This window comes from Rhinolophus hipposideros (genome assembly GCF_964194185.1).
Source record: "Rhinolophus hipposideros genome assembly, chromosome: 8".
Taxonomy (NCBI): Eukaryota; Metazoa; Chordata; class Mammalia; order Chiroptera; family Rhinolophidae; genus Rhinolophus; species Rhinolophus hipposideros.
The window spans coordinates 83,161,720-83,185,362 of NC_138054.1; the positions used below are offsets into that span (position 1 = coordinate 83,161,720).

General features: G+C 52.4%; 1 protein-coding gene across 1 annotated transcript; it reads left to right on the forward strand.

Moving 5' to 3' along the window:
* Positions 1-7,178: 7,178 nt before the first annotated feature.
* On the forward strand, positions 7,179-22,994 carry TAS1R2 (taste 1 receptor member 2; the record flags this gene model as incomplete). The annotated part of the gene is made up of 6 exons (XM_081056101.1): positions 7,179-7,360; positions 9,166-9,466; positions 10,514-11,287; positions 15,574-15,783; positions 20,188-20,311; positions 21,488-22,994. The coding sequence occupies 6 exons, from the start codon at positions 7,179-7,181 to the stop codon at positions 22,414-22,416; spliced, it is 2,520 nt and encodes an 839-aa protein (XP_080912227.1). The 3' UTR covers positions 22,417-22,994.
* Positions 22,995-23,643: the final 649 nt, after the last annotated feature.

Sequence of the window (23,643 nt, forward strand, 5' to 3'; positions counted from 1 at the left end):
CTTAGCTGAGCCATAGTGCCCAGGTATTTCGATAAACATTATTCTGGATGTTGCCATGAAGGTGTTTGGGGATGAGATTAACACTTAAAAATCAGTTGACTTTGAGTAACGCAGATTGCCCTCCAGAATGTGGGTGGGCCTCATCAAATCAGTTGAAGGCCTTCCAAGACTGACCTTCCCCGAACAAGAAGGAATTCTACCAGCAGACTGCCTGCCTTTGGACTCAACCACGGCTCTTCCTGGATCTCTGGCCTACCAGTCTACTGGCAGAATTGGATTTACCAAGCCCCCCAATCATGTGAGCCAGTTCCTTACAATAAATCTCTCTGTCTGTCTCCATGTGCATCCTATTGGAGAACCCTGAGAATACACGTGCCAAGGACTTTGCATGTTTCCCCACTCACAATAGCCTTACTAAGTAAGTGCTGCCATGCCCCCATTTTGCAGAGGAAGGCGGGATACAGACAGGTGAAGGGGCTTGCCAAGGAGATGTTATTGCTGGGACATAAACCCAGGTTTGTCTAAGTCCAAAACCCAGGTCTCTTTCCTCACCCAAATGTTCACATGTGGCACTGACTGTCTTGGAAAGACCCACTCAGCCTGCCAGTGACGAGGAGGAGAACAACTGTGGCCAGTTAGCTTGAGCCCAGAGTCTGTGAGTCCAACTCACCTGGGCCAGCTGACTTGGAGGGGAAAGACGTGTCCTCGCCTGTCCCCACCCACAGGTAACAAAGGAACTGCTCCTGAGCCCCAAGGATACCCCCCAGGGTCCATAGATCGGGGCTTTTGGTGTAGAGGATCTCAGAGCTGTGGAAGGGGAATGGAGATTACCCTTGGCAAAGCGCCCCACCCTGCCCACCCAGGGGCTACCACTGATTTGTGTAAGAGGGGGCTTGACTTAGGGATAAAGTGTAGCACGCAATGCTGAGGCTGGAGCTGACGGAAGGGGAGGGTGGCAACTGCATTTTATAGTCTGGGGATACATAAGCCCTGTTAATGTTTTTGAGCAAATGGAGCAACTTGCTCAGGGTCACACTGAGACAGTAACAGAGTTGGCCGATTACTGGCTAAGTGCTTCACCTACCTTGTCATTGCCTTGACATTGACCTTAACCAGGTAGACTAGTTATTTCAAGCATCTGTGCCTTAGTCTCCTCATCTGTAAAATGGGAGTGAGAATGTACCTTCGGACTACAGTGAGTATCCAAGGGTGTGACGTCTAAAGCATTGAGCACAATGCCTGGCACACAGCCTGCATTCTAGTCCTGGCGGCTCTTACTATTTACTACACTGGCCTCCAGACAGAGCAGACAGGAATTGTGAGGATGAATGCGTGGTGGGAGCCTTAATGAAAATGACGTGACTTCATGAAGAGGGTGAGTCTGCATCCTGATGTTTCCTCTGGACCCCCAGGAGCTCTGAGTTAACCTTGTGGCCAGGAGCTAGCACAGGTGGCCCCTCATTTCCTTAGAGTGCACACCCAATTGGCAGCCTGTGGGTTGGTGGTGGCAGGGACATCCGGCCTCAGTCAAATGGTTCATGCTCTAAGCCCAGACCTGTGGCTGGGCCCCTGGCCACAACAGGGAAATGAAGAGGCTCCTTGGCCCACCACGGACACGGTGACCTACTGCGGTGACCATGCAAAGAGGCATTGGGCACCTGGGCAGGCACTGGGCCCACAAGAGAGTGAGCAATGGTTTTGAGCCACCTGCCCTAGTTGAATGGAGGCAAAAGTGCCAGGGCAGGGGAGGACGGGAAAATGACTCTGGTAGAGGAGCAGTTGGAAGTCAGGGACCTGGTGGAGCAGGTAGCGAGGAGCGTGAGCTGTGAAACCTAGAGACCTGAGTTCAAACCCGACCCTCCTAGTAACCAGCTCCTCTTTGGCTAGTCATTCCACTTCTGACCTCCATTAGTCCTCCCATAGAAATCTCTTCGGCTCCTGAGCCTTGGTTTCCTCATCTGTACGATGAGGCTATGAATCCTTCACTTCACGGAACTGTGCTGAGCCGATGCCGTGATGTTTGAAAGCATTGCAGAGGCTCCATAAAGGTTGCTTCCCTTCCCTCAGGCTTTAGCGACTATCATCCTTTGGGCTCTCACTGAGCTTGTGGTCATTTGGAACCTCCAGATCTTTTTCTGGTTGAGACACAGCCTGTTTGAGGCCACCGAGCCAATTTGGTGAAGACGCTTAAGTGGATTTCGGCTCAGGTGGGTGTCCGAGCCACAGCAGAGTTTCTCCCTTAGAGAGACTTAGAGAGAGGGACTCTCTCCCTTAGAGAGTCTTCCTTAGAGAGACAGCAGAGTTTCTCCCTTAGGCCTGAGCTGACCCCTAGATCCCCAGCGACCAGGGGCCCCTCCATTTTTGACTTCTAACCTCTCACAGTTGTGACTATTGAGGCTGGACCCTCTGAGAGCTGGCTCTCAGACCTCCCCAGTGACCCTCCTCTGCAGTGTCTCTGAACCAAGCCGGCTGTCTCGGGCCCATCTCCCAGGCCTTCCTTTGGGAGGCCCTGTTTGCCCACTCTAGCCCCATCCTAAGCCAGATTGGAGCTAGGTTTCCATCTGCCCAATTTTGTCCTGGAGGAGGGAGTACTGGTAGGAAAAAGAGGGGAGGTGGGAGTGGGGAGCTGATGCAGCCGCCAGTCCTTGGGGTCATACCCCTTTGGGGGCTGCCCCTGTGTTCCAGGGGAGGGGGAGGAAGGAAGTTCAAGGCAGCCCCCTCCAGCCAGTCCCTTTCCGTGAGCATTCGCAGGAACAGATGAAAGGCAAATGGGCAGCTTTTCCTGGGCCCCCATTTTCACGGCTGCCCCCACCCCTTGTATTTTGCATAAGCTTGTCATAGCTCTCCATCACCTTGGCAACCAGCAGTCATACAGGTATGAGCATGAGGACCTCAGGCCTTGGGCTGGACCATGAGCTGTGTCCGGCCTAGACCACCCCAGGGCACGTGCTATCTGTGCAGCCCGGAAGGAGAATCACAGTGACACAGTATTCTTGGAAATTTGTCCTCACAGAGGTCGGCAACCCAGGGGCATCCAGTTGTCCCTCTTAGATGATGTCAAGGCCAGAGGGGACCATGGAGATGACCCAGCCTGGGCATCTCAGCCCAGGGTCTGCGGATGAGCCTTGTAGAACAAGCCTGGTGGCACCCTGGACGTAGATGCTCAGCTGCATTTGTGGGTGTTGCGTTAGTGTCCAGGGCTTTCATCAGAATCTCAAAAGGATCCTTGCCCCTGAAATGTTCAGAAGCACTGGTCCATTTTACAGGTGGGGAGATTGAGGCCCAGAGAATGGAAGCAATCTGTGCAAGGGCAGCCTTCAGGTTGGGGCAAAGCTGGACCAGAAGCCAAGACTTACGACTCTCCGTCCAGTGCTCCTTCTTCAGAGAGATCGTCTGTCCATGCTGACGCCCACCCTAACACGTTTTCTCTGTCAAAGGGGACCCCGTTATTCCTCATCAGAGCCCTTCGACCACCACCACTGCCGTCAGCCCCCATTAGAATCTTGATCCCTTCAATCCATATACCTGTTGTGTGGCTTTGAATAAGTTACTGTCCCTCTCTGAGTCTCAGTCTCCTCATCTGCAAAACAGGGAAATAGTACCTGAAATGTGAGAATAAAATGGGGAGACGGAGCAGGGCAAGTGTTCAGCGTAGTGATTATAATGCTGTGAACCCTCAACACACATCAATAGTACAAATAACCTTCGCTCGTTGTCACCATCCTCCTCCTGTGTCTTGTGGCACAGACCCCGCCTCCCCCACGGAGTTCTTGGCTGGCCACTGCCCTCCCTCCTCCTTACCCTGTCTCGGGGCCAGCACGGCGTGGGACATCGCAGAGCTGTCCTGACATACTTTAGACTTGAGAGGAATCAAGGGTAAACCAACCTGCTTTTCATGCCATTGAACGAGTGCCCTTCTCCAGGCCTCAGTTTGCCTGTCTGTATAATGGGTAGTTTTGTGGGTCTCTACAGGTCCCCTCCGCTCTGCCATGATATCCACATTGTGGGAGGCTCTGGGGCCCCTGGTATCTTCTAGTACATGCTGCCCACACGAGGGCCCTGATTTCTGTCTTGACTGTAAGCCATATCTCATAGACTGCGGCCCTGGCTATGTCCCTTGTACCATACCCAGTCTTGTCCCATAATCGGCTCAGCCAGTGCCCACTGGATTAGTGGCCTTCTCAGCCACTCTGTTCTCCAACCCCCTTTCCCCCTGGGGTTGTTGCCACACCCAGGGGGCTCAGGTTAATTTAGATGCTCTCTGTCTCTACCACCCCCTTACCCCTAAGCTTTGCTTAAACCCTGACAGCTGGGAGTCCCCTAAACACCCCAGTTCCTCTCAACAACCAGCATCTTTATTCTCCCTCTTCAGAACTGACATGTGCAGTCGTTTTTGTGAAACTGATCTTTCCCTGGCACCTTGGCCTTGAGATGGAATCTGCACTAGGGAGGGCAGCACCCTCCCCCACCCAGATGGCATAGCAATGACAATTCCTGTAGGCAGAACACACCAAAGTCAGGTAGTGTGGCGGGAAAGAGCTTGGGCAGCCTGGGTCTAAATTCCTCCATCACCACCTATTAGATGTGTGACTTTTGGCAAATCGCTTAATTTCTCAACTTCAGTTTCCTCTTCTTGAAAATGGGAGTCAAAATGGCTGCTTTGCAGAGTCGTTGTGAGAATTAAGTGATATGATACATACAAAGTGCTGGGCCCGGTGCCTGGCATATAACACGCCCTGGTAAACGTACTGTTTTGTAATTATCCTCTCGACTCCCTAAGTTTCTAGCAGCGAAGGTGACTATGGTCTCAGAGGCTTCTAGAATGCCATCCAGAGACTCAGTTCCAAGGAAGCCAGTGTGGTTGTAGTTTGGGGCACATGACACAGGAGAGAGTCTTCCCTGCTCGAAAGTCAGGGGCAGGGATGATGGGTGAGCTGGGGCCAGGCTGGGGAGGACTCAAATTCCAAGGCCAGGAGCTCAGCCATGATCCTGCAGACAATGGGGAGTCCCAGGATGTGTTAGAGTGGAGGAGTGAGAGGCTCAGAGCTGAGCTTCAGGAATTTAAACTGTCAGTGTGAGGTAGACAGAGAGGTCCAGATAAGAGCTGAGGAGGGTCTGAGCTTGGGGTATGGCAAAAGGCAGGATCTGGAGAGAAATCATAGGATAAAGGGTGGATTAGTTGGGGCTTTTGACTGGCTGACACAGAGGGTGGATAAGGGCAGTCCAAAGAGGGCCTCCCGTTGTACAGATGAGGAAACTGAGGCCAGGAGAGGGGAGAGCCAGGCCCAGAACCCACACCTCCAAATACCCCATGCAGGGCTCTTACTTTTGTTTTATGAATTGGGTCTTCCCCTTACCCCGCTGGTTTACCTTGGCCCAGAGAGGGGCCGAGACAGGCTCAAGATCACACACCAAATTCTGTGTGTGTTTCCAGGCAGCCTCTCCCTGTCATTCTAAATGTGGAATGACTCTACCCCAGGATAGGTCATGGGTGAGGGAAGGGATGTTTCCTTTGGAGCTGCTTATGACACCCAGTGTGCTTTGGCTCTTTCAGCCGGGGACAGAGCCTGTGGTGTCCCTCCCGCCACCCCCCTGCCCCCCACCCCTGTGGCAGTTTACATTACAAGAAGGGACAATTTCAAACTGGCAAATTCACCTTTCTCCAGGGTCTGCTCTGTTCCCTGAAGTTCTCTCATTTTATTTAATCCCCCCATGGATCCCATGAGGCTGGAATTATTCCTATATCAGTAGGGAAGGAAATGGGCTCAGAGAGGTTAAGTAACCTGCTCGTGCTCACACAGCAAACAGAGCTGATGTCTAGTCCAGGTCAGCTGGAGTCATGCTCCCTCAAGATTCCTCGAATGTAGCCACACTCCTCAGCAGGAACCTGTCAACAATCTAAGGCTGGTAACGGGTGCCCGGGACGATACAGATGGGAGGATCATTGCAGCTCAGAGCTCGTGCAGTCCTTGTGAACCGGGGGCAGGGATGGTTTCTTGGAGGAGGCCAGGCTCCAACTGGCCCTTGAAAGAGAGCATTGGGTTTCCAATGACCTTTCTGTACCTAGGGGTCTCCTCCACCCACAACGCAAGAGCAGCTGACAGGCCTGGACAGACCTGGCTGAGCTGTGCGTTAATATAGTGGGTGCCCTTGGGCTCCTGCTAGGCCATACATTGTTAGGGCTGGAAGGGACCTAAACAGCATTACATGGCTACCCTCCATCCAACTCCTTAGGGGTAGTCAGCTTTGACTTTAGAGACCTTCAACTTTCCTTCTTTAAACTTTTATTTTTCAATTACAGTTGACTTCTTGAACTTTCCTTTTTGCCAGGACCCCTGCCTGCAGTGCTTGTCCAAGGAGAGCTTCGCAAAGGGGGCTCACTGCAGAATTGCCCGATGGGTTTTTGGGCTGATGGTGGCAGCTGTCAGAGGCCGTGAGGCCCCCTCCCTCACTCCCACCTCCATTCTCTGCTGCTGCCTCATTGCTTTTATTGAACGCAATAGCCTTGCGGTTAATGTGGCATGGAGATGAAGAGCTGTGCCCTAGCTTCTGGCTGTGTGATTTGAATCCCAGCTCTGGGGGTCGTGCAACCCAGGGTGAGTTTCTTCTCTGTGCTTCAGTTTCCTCATCTGTTACTAGTGGGGTTAGTAACAGTCCCAGTGATCATGAGCGATAAGCAAGGTGGAGAATGACAAGCACCCAGCATGGTGGCTGTTCCTTGTTGACAATGGCTACTACCGCTGTGGGCCAGATGCCATCATAATTACCGCATGCCAGGCTCTAAAGCTTGGACTCCGTGTGCCACCCTACCCTGTTTACTGATATGAGCACCTATGTCCTTTACTCCCAGATGTTTACAGTCGGGGAGGGTGCAACCTGTCCTCAACCATGAGGCAGAAAGCTAGGGCCAAGTTAGCAGGACATGCTCTCTCTACAGCCCAATGGGCTCTTCTGGACCATCTAGGCCCCACCGTGTCCTAAGAAGGGATCATCCTCATTCCTGCCTCCCCCCCCCCCCCAGAGTCCTCTAATCTCTCCACCTGTCCCAGGTCCTTGGCCCGCCCCATGGAGAGTGGCAGGACCATCACTATGCAAATGTCCGTGCAAATCCCCTGATGTCAAGCAGCCAGCACTCTGCTGAGGCAGAGCCACCTCCTGGGACCCTCCACTTCCCAGCCATGGGACCCCGGGCCGGTGCGGTCTGCTCCCTGTTCTTCCTGCTGCTGGTCCTGGCTGAGCCGGCTGAGAACCCAGACTTCCACCTGGCTGGGGATTACCTCCTGGGTGGCCTCTTCACCCTCCATGCCAACATGAAGGGCATTGTTCACCTCAACTTCCTGCAGGTGCCCAAGTGCAAGGAGTGAGTCTCCCGTGGGGTCTGGAAGTGGCGGGGGGTGGAGAGGGGTGGGAGCCAGGGTTCTTGTGGTTCTTGGGAGGCCAGGCCATGGCCGGGAGCTCAGAACGCTCCTCCTCATTCATTGCAAATGCCCACCCTGGATCCCGTGCACTGGCCCCCAGGGAAACCCCACATAGTCTGTATTACTGACATCTCTTTTTTTCTTTTTTAAAGATTTTATTGGAGAAGAGGAACAGGACTTTATTGGGGAACAGTGTGTACTTCCAGGACTTTTTTTCCAAGTCAAGTTGTTGTCCTTTCAATCTTAGTTGTGGAGGGTGCAGCTCAGCTCCAGTTGCTGTTGCTAGTTGCAGGGGGGCGCAGCCCACCATCCCTTGCGGGATTCGAACCGGCAACTTTTGTGGTTGAGAGGACGCGCTCCAACCAACTGAGCCATCCGGGAGCTCAGCGGCAGCTCAGCTCAAGGTGCCTGTTCAGTCTTAGTTGCAGGGGGCGCTGCCCACCATCCCTTGCAGAACTCGAGTAATTGAACTGGCAGCCTTGTGGTTGAGAGCCCACTGGCCCACGTGGGAATCTAACTGGCAGCCTTAGGAGTTAGGAGCATGGAGCTCTAACCGCCTGAGCCACCTGGCCTGCCCATTACTGCCATCTTTGATGGTTGTGTTGTGAAACACTGAGAACTGGGTTGTCCCAGTGGCTTGTCTCTTACTATAAAGAGTTTGCGATCTAATACCATGTCTTAGAGACCATCAAAACTACCCCCACTCCCTCTGGCAACTGGGAGTCCCAGTGAGTCCATGTCCACGCCCCATCTAGAAAACAGGTGGCAGGCATTTACAAGGTGGAATGTGGTTCTTCTGTAGCAGGTTCTCAGGCTGGAGGGGAAGGTTTGCGTTTTCCCAGTGCTGTGGTGGGGAGGGCAGGGGCGCTTCCAAGACTGGAGGTGATTTCCTCTGCCTCCCTCACTCTGTGAGCCCCTTGGGTGTCATTATCACTCAGAGATTGGGTTAAAGGATGAAGGCCAGATACTGGAATCAGCCTGGGATTATAAAATAGTGACGTCCTGCAGAGACGGTAAAGGCATTCTGAGAGAGAGGAAGAGAAGGAGAGTGCAAAAGATGAACAAGGGCTGACTATAAGAAATGTACCATTTATATGATGCTGGGGCAGATGATATGCTGGCTTGGGAATGGTGCAGGTGATGGTACTAAGCACGGTATTAGATGTTTTCACACCTGTGACAATGGCAGGGCGTCCAGTGAAGTGATGGTGATGATGGAAATGATGGTGATGGTGTTAATAAAGGTGATGGCAGTAATGCTGGTGATAATAAAAATGGTGGAGTATGGTGATGGTGGTGGGAATTCTGATGGCGGTAGTCATGGTGATGGTGATGGTGGTGATGGGGATGGCAGTGACAATGATAATGGCAATAAGAATAGTAGACTATGATGGTGGCAGTGACGACACTAATGGTGGAGGTTATTGTGGGGAATGGTAATCACGTTGGTGTACACTGCAGACTGGTGACAGAATCCACAGGGATGGTGGTGGTGATGGCAATGGTAGTGATTAATGGTGGTCACAGAGATCGTAGTACCAGAGGTGGTCAGAGGGACAATGGTGGTCTTAGAGATGTGTTACAGTGACAATGACGTGGTAAAAATGCCAGAATCTTCTAGAGTGGCTCCTTCTTGGGCAATGCTTTGGCTTTCCAATGCCAGGTAGGGGGGACCGGCTGACTCTCACCTCCCCACCCTCCTCGTTTCGGACCTGCTTCCCACCCCACCCCACTGTGGCCCTTGCAGGTATGAAATGAAGGTGCTGGGCTACAACCTCATGCAGGCCATGCGCTTCGCCGTGGAGCAGGTCAACAACCACAGCAGCCTGCTGCCTGGCGTGCTGCTGGGCTATGAGATGGTAGACAGCTGCTACGTCTCCAACAACGTCCAGCCTGTGCTCTACTTCCTGTCACAGGAGGACTATTTCCTGCCCATCCAGGGGGACTACAGCCACTATGTGCCACGTGTGGTGGCCATCATTGGCCCCGACAACTCTGAGTCCACCATCACTGTGGCCCACGTCCTCTCCCTCTTCCTCCTTCCACAGGTGAGGCCCCTGGGCCCTGGAGAAGTGGCTGGGGAGGGGGGCAGAGGTGTGATTGTCCAGAAGGCTCACTTTCCCCCCATGGTGGGGGGCATGGAGGTGGGAGCCGAACCAGGAGCAGGACGTCACCCCAATCCTGGGAAGGCAACCTGGCCTACTGGTTGAGGGCTCAGGCTTTGGGGACAGACAGACTTGGGTGTGCATCTTGGCTGTGAGTCTTGGCCATTGTGAGGCCTTGAGCAAATCTCTTAACACTTCGGAGCCTCCGTTTCCCCAACTGTAAAGTAAGATGATAAAAGAGTTCTATCCCAGGGCTGTCTGAAGATTAAAGTGTTTAACCTATGCAAGTTTCTAGCACAAAGTAGGTAGTCAATAATGTTACTGTTGTTATGTAAAGCATCTTGCATAATTATAATTCAGAAAGTGCTCCGTATTATCCTGTATAGTTGCCTAGCACAGGGCCTGCCACATAGTAGGTCCTCAAAAAAGTGCTATTAGTACTATTACTGTCATAATCATTATCCTCATCATGATTCAAAGTGCCTAGTCCAGAACTGGCATAAAGTATCTATTCCCTAAAGAAAAGCTATCAGTAAACTTGGCACACAGTAGGTATTTACAAAGTCTGTCATTTTCGCTGTTGTTTTCATTAGGTAAAGCACCTAGCACAGGGTCTGACATAGTAGGTGCTCAGTAAATGTTACTATTCTTATGCGAAACATCCAGTCTGATCTCATTCTCCCATTCTTTTAACAAATATTTATTGAGCGCCCACGAGAGCAGGTGCTGTGGTAGACGTGGAGGGTTCTGCTGGGAACAAAAGAAAACAGAAATCACTCCCCTCGGAGAGCTTATCGTCTAGTGGGGAGAGGCAGACAAACAACGTAAATAGTAGGTGATTCAGGATGTTAGAAAGTCAGAAGAGCAATGGAGAAAAGAAACAGTCGAGCAGGGGCCCTGCCGCGAACAGGCAGAATGGGTGACGGGGACTGTGGTTTTAAACCGGGTGGTCAGGTGGGGCTCACGCCGGTGGCCCCGCCCTTCCGGCAGCTCTCCTACAGCGCCATCAGCGACGAGCTGCGCGACAAGCGGCGCTTCCCGGCCGTGCTGCGCACAGTGCCGGGCGCCGACCACCAGGTGGAGGCCATGGTGCAGTTACTCCTGCACTTCCACTGGGACTGGATCGTCGTGCTGGCGAGCAGTGACGACTACGGCCGTGACAACAGCCAGCTGCTCAGCCAGCGCCTGGCCAGCAGCGACATCTGCATCGCTTTCCAGGAGGCGCTGCCCACGCCGCAGCCCAGCCAAGTGGAGACGCCCCAGGAGCGCAGGCACCTGAAGGTCATCGTGGACAAGCTGCAGCAGAGCTCGGCGAGGGTCGTGGTCGTGTTCTCGCCTGACCTGACCCTGCACAACTTCTTCCGCGAGGTGCTGCGCCGGAACTTCAGCGGTGTCGTGTGGATCGCCTCGGAGTCCTGGGCCATCAACCCGGTCCTGCACAGCTTCACGGAGCTGCGCCACACGGGCACCTTCCTGGGTATCACCCCCCAGAGCGTGCACATCCCGGGCTTCAGCGAGTTCCGTGTGCGCCGCGCCCAGGCCGGGCCACCTGCGTCCAACAGAACCAGCGTGGGGGCCACCTGCAACCAGGAGTGTGACGCCTGCTTGGACACCACCATGTCCTTCAATACCATCCTCACGCTCTCCGGCGAGCGCGGGGTCTACAACGTGTACTCGGCCGTCTATGCCGTTGCGCATGCGCTGCACAGCCTCCTGGGCTGCAGCGAGACCAGCTGCCCCAAGGAAGTGGTCTATCCCTGGCGGGTGAGGAAAGCCAGGGCTCCACGGAGCAGGTGCAGCGTCTGTGGTTGCCATGGAGCCCACAGGCCCACCCACTCCATCTGCTTTGCTCTAGCCTCCCCATCCCTTGGTGGATTCTGGGCCAGTAGGTGGGAGAGGCCATGGGATAGGCCTTGCCTCCAGACACATAGAGCCAGAAGTCTTTCATGGCGCCAAAACAAATGCCCTTTTTCATTAATGTAATCTCTACCACCCAAGATAGTCTATCCTTGGAGGTTAAGAAGACATTCCCTCAAAGAAAACCCTAGTGCCCCATGCAGTCTCTCCAGGGTCCTGGGCCTGGGGAATGGGCTTGTGGACTCCCATCAGCTCTCCAGGCCCTGTTTCAGGTTTCCAGATCATTGTCGCAGTTCTGTGTCACTTCGATTCAGACCTGGAATTTAAATCTGTGTTTTCTGATATATACACACACCTCTACCAGGAAGCCCTCGGGGTAGTGAATGTCTCACCAAGGACCAGAGGGGTAGAAGGGATTCACAGCAGAGATGTGCACTTATTCTTTGCTATCAGGCATCTCTGTGCTGAGACTGTTCCTTGGCTTTTCATAATTTGGAGCTCAGCTAATCCCTCAACGCTCAGTCTCTGTCTCCTCTTTATTGCCCTCGTCCTCCTTTTCTCTAGGCTCCCACCCCCAAATATCTGGTCACTTCCTTAGCAGAGCAATTTAGTTAGCTCTTTAAAAATAGCCCCTTCTCTCTTATTCTGTTTATTTGTACCTCTCTACCCTATAATCTCAGAGCCTACACTTGCAATACTAAGTGTTTATTTATTTTTTAATGCAGTTGTTCTTTAGAAGGAATTCTGGTGCCAGCTGGTAGAATTCTCTGTTTTACTGTATGTCCTGTTACATTACTTACATACATAATTATTATGGGTGCTTTATTGTTTTTTGAGCACCTACTACGTAGGCACCGAGTGCCCAGTTCATGGCCATCCTACGAGGTTGATAATCTACAGACAGGAAAACTGAGGGATGGGGAGTTAAAGTGATTCACCCATGACTGCTTAGGGGTGAGCAGCAGACTGAGGCTCTGAACCCAGATCTGCCCCATTCCCCGGGGGTTGTCCCACTTCTCCCTCCAGTTGTTCTCCCAGCCATGATTTGCAGCAGCTGTGATGAAGGACCAGTTGACTTTCTTTCCTCTCCTAATAGTGGAGACTAAAGAGGCTGACCATAGCAACCAGGCAAGCCAATCCCATTTACTGAGCAGCTACTATGTGCCAGGCCCTGGCTGGGCACCGTGGGGGAACCAGACCCACACCCTAGAAGGAGGTGAGCATTTGTCTCTGCAGAGTGCAGCAGGAAGTCAGAGTTGCAGCTGTGTGTGTGGGGGAGGGGCAGGGAAGGCAGGATTTAAGTAGAGGGGGAGGGCAGCCCTGGATATTCCAGGAAGTGAGTGGAAGAGTGGTGGCTTGGTCATGTGGACAGGCCAGTGTGGCTGAAAAGTGGGGGGCAAGGGGAGCTGCAGGTGATGTTGGAGGGCATCCAGTGCCAGATGAAAGCACTGAGGATTGTCCTGGACGCAGTAGGAGCCCACCGAGAGTTCCAAGCTGAGCGCCAAGGTGATGTTTTCGAGACAATCCAACCAGCCAATTTGGGGTTGAGGTGGAGGGGTGATAGAGACAGGAGGCAGGGGCCCCAGCACATCACTGGCACAAACAGTGTCGTATGAATGAGGCAATGATGCCCTTTTGTGCAGATAAGTTACACTAGCATGTTCTTTGTTTTGGGTGGACACAGCCCTGTGGCAGACACATGACCGATGAGCTGGGTGAGCTGGGCTCCAGCCGTCCCTCCCCATTGTCCTAACGACCCACTTGTGCAGGGCACATCGTGCAAGAGCAAATGTGGTATCCTTACATGCCCCCACCCCACCAATGCTGGGTCATGCCACACCACCCTTGTTTATTTTTGTCATAACATTTATCCCTAGTTGTTATTATTGTGTTTATTTACTTTCTTGTTGATTGGCTAGTGTCTATCCAGCCCCCCAAATACAAGCACGAGACAGTACCTTTTAGTCCCATTCAGGGTTGTACCCCAACGGTCTAGCTCAGAGTTGCTCTCATTGGATATTTATCGAATGAATGAATGAATGAATGAATGAGCTCTTCCTATGTGCCCAGTACTGTGCTAACCACCTTTATGTGAATTACAATTTCTCCCCAAACACCCCATGAGTAGTCACTGTTACTCTATAGTGGTGCTCCCATATACAGATGAAAGGGAGGTTCACAGAAGTGACAGTCACCAGCTAGGGATAGGGCAGGGGCAGTGGGATGGAGAGGAGGGCATCCCTAGAAGAGGCCAAGAGGAGGCAGAGGCCTGGAGGATGATGAGGAGACTTAGAGATGGAAGCTGGGAGGGTGGCAATGGCACCCTATTGATGGCAATGGCTGGGGGTCCGATCAGGGGGAGGCTGGGTAAATCCAGGCAGGCCAACGTGAGGGGTTTTTTTCCCTTGGCTGTCCAAGGGAAAATGTTCAGCAGGTTATTGAATCGTAGAGTGTCAGAGTGTGAAGTCTTTTCAGAATCTTCTGGTCTAATCCCTTTATTTTACAGATGGGGGGAGATACGCCCTTGGGGTCCTAGCAGGGACCATTCAGTTGGCCAGGACCACAGCCTGGTCAATTGCCACCTGCCCATCATCCTCCTGTGCTCTTCCTGCCCCCTTCTCTCTGCCTGTCCACCCTTCAGGCATCTCAGGTATGGCCTATCTGTTCATCTGTAAGGAGGCAGGTGGTGATGAACTGAGCAGAGCTTTGGAGCTAGACAGATGTGGGTTTGAATCCCAGCTCTGCCCCCATTAGCTGTGCAACCTTGGGCACGTTCAATATCTCTGAGCCTCTGTTTCCTCATCTGTTGAATAGAAGGAATAACAGGTACACTGCTGGGTTATTGCAAGGATTAACAGTACTGTGTGCACATTACCTGGTGCAGAGTGGAATCCAGTGTCCTCCTCCTCATTCATTTCTGAGACCAATGTCTGACATCTTAGGAGAGAGGGTGGGGTTGGGGCAGAGCCACTGCTGGGGATGGGGATGGGGCTAGGGGTGGAGCCCCACGTGCCCAGGCTCCTGCCAATAATAGCCCAGGCCCCACCCACTGAGGAGATTTGTGGGACAAAATGCTTTCTGACCCCATACCTTGGACCTCTGGAATCCCAGGTGACTCAGCCTAGCTTGGCCAGGTCACTGCAGGGGTGTGACATGGACACCAGCACCAGGCTCCCTAGAAACCTCTGCCATCCTTATCCCTATCCTCAGGTCGGCACCAGGTTGGAGCTGCCCTCCTCTCAGCTCCCAGGACCATTGTCCTCAGGCCCAGCAACCTGTGCAAGTTCCAGCGGCTTCCAGAGCCAGGACCTCCCTCCCAGGCAGGGCAGGGAGAGAGCCAGGGACCAACTCCATAGGCTATCTGTTTGTATGTCCCTGAGGTGAGGGGAGCTCTGGGCCTCCAAGATGTAGCCAGATAGACTCTCCCATTTATGGAGGGAAAATCTAGGAGCCAGACTAATGGAATATCTACGCTGGAAGCCCTTTGGGGATCAGCCCAGAGAGATTCAGTGACTTGCTCAAAGTCACACAGCAAATTGAGGATGGAGCTATGATGGAAGGACTTCAAGCCAAAGGATTCCAGGTCCCAAGCATGTTCTAGTTTGTTGCAGTGTCTGCAGCCTGAGAGTGATGGGGATGGAGTGGGGGGAGACTGGAAAGAGAATTGACTCTAAAGTGTGGGGAAGTAGGAGGACCTGGGAGGCAGGGGAGATGCCAGATGACCCTTGCAGGTGACAGACGGAATGGACTTTGGACCCAGGTACTGGGTCCCAGAGGGATGGCTGAGGGGACTTCCAGGGAAAAGGAATAATATCAATACCGCAGTAGCAGGTGAGCACTTAGTGTTTGTTTTTCAGGTACTGTTTTAAGCCCCTAATCCAAATTAACTCATTTATTGCTTTAGAGTCCAGAAGATAGGGGTTTTTCTTGCTCGCGTTTTTGCAGAAGAAGAAACTGAGGTTCAGAGAGGGCAAGCGACAGGTCATTGTAGGTGGCACCGCTGATGCCTAAACCCAGAGGTGTCTGACTCCAGAGCCTGAGCTCTCAGCCACTGCCAAACCACCACATTTACCAAGACCTATTGCCCCCATTTCACAGATGTGGAAATCAAGGCAAGCGGGATGGTAGATTTCGCCCCGTTCTGGCCCAACCTCTAATGCCAGCTCCACTTCCCTGTTCTCCGGCCCCTCTAGCTACTTCAGGAGATCAAGAAGGTCAACTTCACCCTCCTGGGTCATCACATCTACTTCAACCAGCAGGGGGACCTGCCCATGCCCCTGGAGGTCGTCCAGTGGCGGTGGGTCCGGAACCAGAACCCGTTCCAGAGCGTCGCCTTCTACTGCCCCACACAGCGGCAGCTGAAGAACATTTGCAGAGTTTCCTGGCACACCCCCAATGACACGGTCAGCTCTCGGAGGGGTTGGGGGGGAAGGGGCTCATGCTGGGCTAGCCAGGGACGGTCTCATCAAGGAGAACACCTGAAATTCATTACCGATAGCCGGTGGGGTCTCTGTTGTCGATGTCTTGTCTGGGGCCGTTTCCTTCCACCACTAACTGAGAACTGGAAGTTCAAGGCTTTCTGGCTGCTCAGGACGCTGGGGACCCAGGGGCCTTTCACTGGCCTCTGCAAAAGTCAACATTTACTGGGCACGTGCGCGCTAAGGACTTTAGTTGCCGTGTCAGCCCTAGGAAGTAGATGCTACTATTCTCCCTGTTTTGTGGATTAGGAAACTGAAGGCACAGAGAGGTTGCATGACTTGCCTAAGGCCACACAACATGCCCCCCGTGGAGGTCTCTCAGGCTACACCCTATCAACGAATACTCATGTTTTGGGTACGGTAGGTAGGCCTTCCACTGTCTCTGATACCTGTCCATCGAAAGCTCCTTTGTGTTACCCTCTTTAGATAGTAAACTGTCAGAATTCTGCTGGTGAGGGAAGGGGTAGAGACCCCGCCTGGTGGGGTGGGAAGGGGATCGAAAAGCTTCTCAGAGACCCCTCATCACCCCCCTTCCCGCGCGACATTTTATCCCCAGTTCCAGAGGCACCTGGCGCTCCTGGTTCCTAAACTTCTTGGGGATTTTTATGGAGTCAGTTAGGTTGATGTCTATTCGTTCACTACGGCTGCTGTAACGAAGTACCACAGACTGGGGGGCTCAGACCACAGACACGTATTGTCTCACAGTTCTGGAGGCTACAAGTCCAAGACCAGGATGGCGCTGGGGTTGGTCCCCTGGGAGGGCTGTGAGGGACAATCTACTCCAGGCCTCTCCCAGCGCCTGTGGTTTGCTGGCCACTGTTGGCTTTGTGTGGAGTCTGCTAACTGTCCCTGGTCTCTGCCTTCGCCACGTGGTGCCCTTCCTGCCGGTGTGTCTGTCTCCGTATCTCCCCCTTTTGTAAAGACAGCAGTCGTCTTGGAGTGGGGCCCACCCTGCTCCAGTACAACTTCTAAACTGTTACATCTGCAAGGATCCTATTTCCAAATAAGGTCACTTTTCTAGGTACTGGGGGTTAGGACTTCACCACAGGAATTTTGAGGGGACACAATTCAACAAGTAACAGTGTTGCAGCCTCAGGAAGCAGAGCCTGAGACAAGGGCTCTGGACCGTTGGTTTATCCCAGGATACGATCCAGGGGAACAGGAGAGGGAGACTGGGGACACTTCAGCAGGGAAAGAGGGACAGTCAGCCCAAGGGAATGGTCTCGAGCTGGACACTGCTGTGAGCAGCTGGAGCTCAGTCCTGCCAGGACCTCCTAAGGAGCCACTTTACAATCGTCCTCCAAGGGAGGGTAGAGGCTGACATTGATCCATTGGCTCTGTACCCTCCCCCACCCCCAGTGGTCGTGGGTCGCTCTGTGGGGCAACTCCCTTGAACTTCCAGGTCCCACGTTTGTGAGTGCCCAGCAGCTTCCCGTAGGCACCTCACACTGCATCCCCAGGGCAGGGAGCCAAAGAGAGCTGCAAAGCCCCCGAGGGCAGGTGCCGATAGGTGACACCTGCGTGAAATGGGGTGCTGCTGCCATGGCAGACATGAAAGGTGGGCCGAGAAAATAGGAAGGAGGCCACCGAGATGTCCACTCCTCGCTCCACACACTGTGTCTGTGCCCCTCACTGAGCCTGGGGAGCTGGAGTTTTGGGGGCAGCAGCCAACACAGTCTCAGCACAAAGAGAGCTGAGTGGACTCAACCCCAGGCTCTGTTGCTGCAGCTGGGCCCCGGAGCTGATATTCACCGTCCCTCCCTCCCGCCATCCATGCTGGATTCCTTCATCCTCAGCCACGTGGCTGCTTGAGGTCACTCGGCTGGTGGGGTGATGCAGACGTTCATCCCCAAGCACCTGAGCCTGTAGTCGCCTTGTCCTTGCTGGCGTTTGCTCCGTAATCACTGGGCCAGAAGCACCAACAGCCACCTTGGTGAGTCCACTGGATTCCAGATCTACTCCTTCCTCCCCCCTTGTTGTCAGTGATCCCAGCTCCTCATGCTCAACCAAATCAGTCCCCTCCTTTCACTGGCACGTGGTCCCCTAAGTGACCAGGTGGTCGACACACAGAGCCCAGTTGTATCTGCTGGTGGCAGTATTCCCCCTTTGGAGACCAGAGTCTCTTTGTGACAGTCTAAGGCTGTGGGATGAGAAGCAGCACTTCTACAATGGATGGGCTCCTGAGAATAATGGACAGCAAATTCTGTCCAATCCTTCTTCCACCCCGTGGGAGCTGAACCCAGGGACTCTAGTTGCTGGGGCCACAGCACTACATACCAGCCTTTCATTCAATGCTTATACCTCATCCTCAAGGGCAGTGCCCCCACGCTCAGGGAGTTGTACCCACATCGGTACCTTAGCTGAATCTTTATATGTCATCCCATCATTTTATTAGGCTGGATACTTCTGGGTGGTGTGGTATATATTGGAATCAGCAGAGGTGCCCGTGTCAGACCCTCTTCAACATAAATTGGGCCCCTTGTCTGCGTTGACATTAGAAGGGACCCCACGTCACTATGTCATCCAGTCCGTGAGTCCATGGATAGTGACCCTCACTGCAGTGCAGTCAGGGAAGGCAAATTCTTAGGAAGACGAATCAGTGCTCCCTCCAGGGAAGAAAGGATGTCATGCGACAGATCTGCTGGCCGGGGGCCGGCTGGTGTTTTGGCGGGTGGAACCAAATCAAGGGCTCAGCGTGGTCTCTGTTGCTGGAATGTTCAGCAGTGACAGCAGCCAGGTCTACCCTGCGAGAGGAAGCCTAAGCTGTTCTTTAAGTGTCTGGTAGAATCCCCTGGTGACGGCATCAGGTCCAGGGCTTTCCTTTGACGGGAGATTTACTGATTCAATCTCCTTGCTAGTTAGAGGTCCATTCAGATTTTCCATGTCTTTGTGATTTAGTCTTGGTAGGGTTTGTGTTTCTAGGAATTTTTCCATTTCATCGAAGTTATTCAATATCCCATGTGACCTTGAGAAGGATGTATATTCTGTTGTTGGATAGTGTTCTGTATATGTCTGTTAGATCCAGTTGTGTTCAAGTACTCGGTTTCCTTATTTATTTTCTGTCTGGTTGTTCTATCCATTATTGGGAGGGGGTATTAAAGTTCCTTAGTATAATTGTGGAATATTATATTTGAATCATCTATTTCTCCTTTCAGTTTCTCATGGGGTTTGCATCAAGTATTATACTTTGGGGCTTGGTTGTTAGGTGTATACCTGTTTGTAATGATTATATCTTCTTGCCAGATTGACCCTTTTATCATAAAATGTTCTTCTTTTTCTCCAGTAACCATTTTGGCTGGTATTTTACCCCTCTGGCTTCCTTTGAGATTTTATCTTTGGCTTTTGTTTTGTTCCATTTTGTTTTTTTCCATTTTGTAGCTAGGTGGAGATTTTTTTGGGGGTACTTAACCTGCGTGGTGTCCTCCCAGCTTCCTGGATCTGTGGGTTGGTGTCTGCCATTAATTGTAGAAAACTCTCAGCCAATATTCCTTCAGCTTATTTCTTCTGTTCCTTACTACTTTTCTTCTCTTCTGGGTGTTCCCATTATGCGTGTGTTGTACCTTTTGTCATTGTTTATAGTTCTTGGATATTCTGTTCTTTTTTTGCACTCTTTTTTTTTTCTTCTCTTTGATTTTCAGTGTTGGGTGTTTCTAATTAGATATCCTCAAGCTCACTGATTCTTTACTTGTCTATGGCCAGTATACTGATGAGCTCATCAGAGGCACTCTTCCCTTCTGTTACCAAATTTGTTTGTTTTTTAAATCCCTAGCATTTCCTTTTGATCCTTTCTAAGAGTTTCCATTTCCCTGCTTACATTACCCATCTGTCTTGCACATTGCCCATCTTTTCAATTAGAGCCTTCCCTTCAGGGCAGGTCTTTGTTTAGGGCAATAGAAGACTCTGGGTGTATTTAAAAATGGTTGCTTTTTATGCTCCCCCTGCTGGAAGCATGAGGGGATTTTTTTCCAGCCTTTACCCTAAAAACCTGGGGGGTGGGGCTCCTGAAGGTTAAGGCTGTTCCCCCAGGAGCCTATCTCTAATGCTGGTTCAAGCTCAATCTCCAGCAGCTGGTCATTGACAGCAACCTCAGAAAGTGTCTGTCTCGATAGATGGGTACTGTTACCTGAAGAAAGTGGGTTAGGTCTTGAGCAGGCGAAAGTAAAAGGGTCCCTATAAATGTCCAGTTCTAATGGCAAACCTAGCACCCCCTCCCCCTTTCAGTCAGGGGCAGGCTTTCCTTCCCCAAGCATCTTGCTAGTTGGGGAGAGGAAGGGGGTCCCCAAAGTGTGGGGAAAGAGGGCTCAGGGACTCATGTCCTCCTTCCTCCAGATCCCCGTGTCCACATGTTCCAAAGACTGTCAGCCTGGGCAAAAGAAGAAGGCCGTGGGCATTCACCCCTGCTGCTTTGAGTGTCTTGACTGCCTCCCTGGCACCTTCCTCAATGCAACTGCAGGTACGACTGGCAGGCACGCACCCCTGCCCTGCCCTTGCCCTGCCCCAGGGATCTCCAGGCCCCTTCCCCTTTGGCACGATTTCCCTGAGTGTCCAAAGGCCAGGGACCATGTTTGATTCCACTTGTGTCTCCCCAATATCTGATGTAGAGAAAAATCTTCAATGTGGGTTGGTTTTGGGAGGGTGGGAGAAGGAACAGCACTCAACCAGGCAGGACTGTAACTAATCCCCATCCACACACACATAACCCATAGCCCAGGGGTGTCAGGCCAGGGAAAGTCCACTGGACGATGAATGAATGAATGAATGAATGAATGAGTGGCTCTGACAATAGGAGGAACATTTCTGGCAAACAAGGATAGTATCTGACAGTATCTCTCTAGTTTCCCAAGTGCCTAGTGTAGTTCAGGGTATGTAATGGTTGCTCAGTGAATATATCTTGAATGACTTTTCTGATTAGAAGAATAAACATCCATCCCTATAGAACATAAACTCCGGGAAAGGGGGAACAATTTCATCTCTCTTTCCCCATTAGCGTTTACACAGTTCAGAGTCGGGGCTCAAATTATTTTTTCATGCCTTCACTGGTTAGTAAATTAAGTAGATGCCTACGTTTACCAATCCAAGTCCGTACTATGTGTCCAGCAGAGCACAGGGCACAGAGTAGATGCTCAATAAGTTTGTCAAATGATTTCGCTGGCTTTCCTCTCCCAACTGGTCAGTGGCCTGAAGACAAAGAGCTGGTTTCATCCTTCCCTGTGGCCTCCCAACTCAGATGCCTATCGCAGGGGATGGTGCTCAAAAAAAATATTTGTGGAATGAATTCTTTGAATACGTGGTTGAATGTGTCTCCCACCAGAGAGTGAGGTCTTGGAAAGAAGGAATTATAGTTGTTGGGCTCTGAGTCAAGGAGACCTTGGTTCAGATCCTGCCTCTGTAACTTTCTGGCTTTGTGACCTTACCTGGCTGAGCCTCAGTTTCCTTTTCTGGGAAATGGGTTGCTGTGAGGCTTCGATGAGCCCATGGGTATAAGGGACTCAGTGAGTATGGGCTATGACTACAGGACTGTCCATAGCTCTCTTTCTTCACCCCGGGGGCCTGGCCCAATGCAGGCCCAGAGGAGGTAGTTGCTGGGAGGGTGGTTTTGACTGATGAGAGGTGCTATGGGCTCTTGCAGATGAATTTGACTGCCAGCCCTGCCCAAATAACGAGTGGTCCCACAGGAAAGATACCTCCTGCTTTAAGCGGCAACTGGCCTTCCTCGAATGGCACAAGGTACCCACCATCATTGTGGCCATCCTGGCCGCCCTGGGCTTCCTCAGCACCCTGGCCATCCTGATCATCTTCTGGAGACACTTCCAGACGCCCATGGTTCGTTCGGCTGGGGGTCCCATGTGCTTCCTGATGCTGACGCCAATCCTGGTGGCCTACGCGATGCTCCCCGTGTACGTCGGGCCGCCCACGGTCTCCACGTGCCTCTGCCGCCAGACCTTCTTCACCTTCTGCTTCACCATCTGCATTGCCTGCATCACCGCGCGTTCTTTCCAGATCGTCTGGGTCTTTAAGCTGGCCCGCCGCCTCCCACGCGCCTACGCCTACTGGGTCCGCTACCACGGGCCCTACGTGTTTGTGGCATTCATGACGGCACTCAAGGTGGGCGTTGTGACAGGCAGCCTGCTGGTCACCAGCGCCAGCCCCACTGCCCACGCTGACCCCTATGACCCCAAGACCATGATCCTCTCCTGCAACCTCAACTACCACAAGGGCATGCTGTTCAACACGAGCCTGGACCTGCTCCTGTCCGTGGTGGGCTTCAGCTTCGCCTACACGGGCAAGGGGCTGCCCACCAACTACAACGAGGCCAAGTTCATCACCTTCTGCATGACCTTTTACTTCACCTCCTCCATCTCCCTCTGCACCTTCATGTCCGTCTACAAGGGGGTGCTGGTCACCATTGTGGACCTCTTGGTCATTGTGCTCAATCTCCTGAGCATCAGCCTGGGCTACTTTGGGCCCAAGTGCTATATGATCCTCTTTCACCCGGAGCGTAACACGCCAGCCTACTTTAACAGCATGATCCAGGGCTACACCATGGGGAGGGACTAGCGCTGCCCCCTGGGACGGAGGGCGTCGGCGTTGGGAGACAGGCAAGGCGCTTGCTTGTTCAGCTCCAGAAGGGTGAGGGAAGCCATCCCTCACTACGACCACCTTGCCTCCAGCTCTGCTTTGGCATTCCTCCGGGGTTCTCTGCATCCTGGCCCTTTTTATCCACCTAGTGGTGGGTGCCTAAAAATAGTCACACTTTGTTCCTCTCCCTGGAGCAGTTTAGCTTGCCAGGCACTGCCACCCCATTCTAGAAAAAAAACCCATCACCACCCAAGGTGATCTATTGGTCTCCAAAGCGGGAGTCTGATTTAGCAGGCTACATCGCCATCTGGTGGTCACAGAAGTATCTGCAGGTTCTGCCTCATTCCCTTCACTAGTGCTCATGGCTGGGCTGGGGTTGGCAAGGGAAAGTGTGAGCTCACTTACTGCCATCTGGCATCATTCACAAGCTGTCCCCGTGTTTGCATCTCATCTCCAAGATTCCCCCAGAGCTCGGACCTACGCTTCTGTATTATCTCTGAATAATGGGTGGCACGGTGGGCACTTCTTAAATGCTCAGAATAAACCTTACTTGGGTGAAATAAATGAGTTTCCTTCTTGTCTCCAGAGGTCCTCTGAGAAAGAACATGTGGAATCAGAGACCTCAGTTTGGATATCAGCATTGCCACCTCCGAGCTGTGTATCTTGTGCCAAGTATTTACTGCCCATGAGCCCACACTTCCCCATCTCTAAAATGGGAACAGCTGCTTCACAAGGACATTTAGGGGTCAGAGATAATGCGTGTAAAGTGCACATAGTAGGTACTCAGTACGTGCCAACCATTGCAAATCCGCATGACCCTGGAACCATCAGGAACAAAATAAGCTTGTGTTTCCTTTTTATTATACCCAAATGACCACAATATATGCTCTAATCCATGGTGCTAGTCTTTGCTGGAAATCAGCCTCACCCCAGCAAATTATAGGTGTTGTCTTGGAGGTACTTGGGCCTCATGCATGCTCCAGAGCCAGCACATGCCATGGCACTGTTGCCTTGGCATTGCCAAAACTTGGAGAGGCTGTGCTTCTGGGTGTGGCCTTGCCCATGCTGACCTCCCCACCCCCAATAGTGGGCTCCTGTGGCAGGCGGGGCCCTGACTTTCCTGTCCAGCGGTCAGACCTGGCTTCTCACAGCTCACCAGGGAGCCAGAACTTCAGTGCCAAGGCCTCCAAACTGCTGCCCATAGAG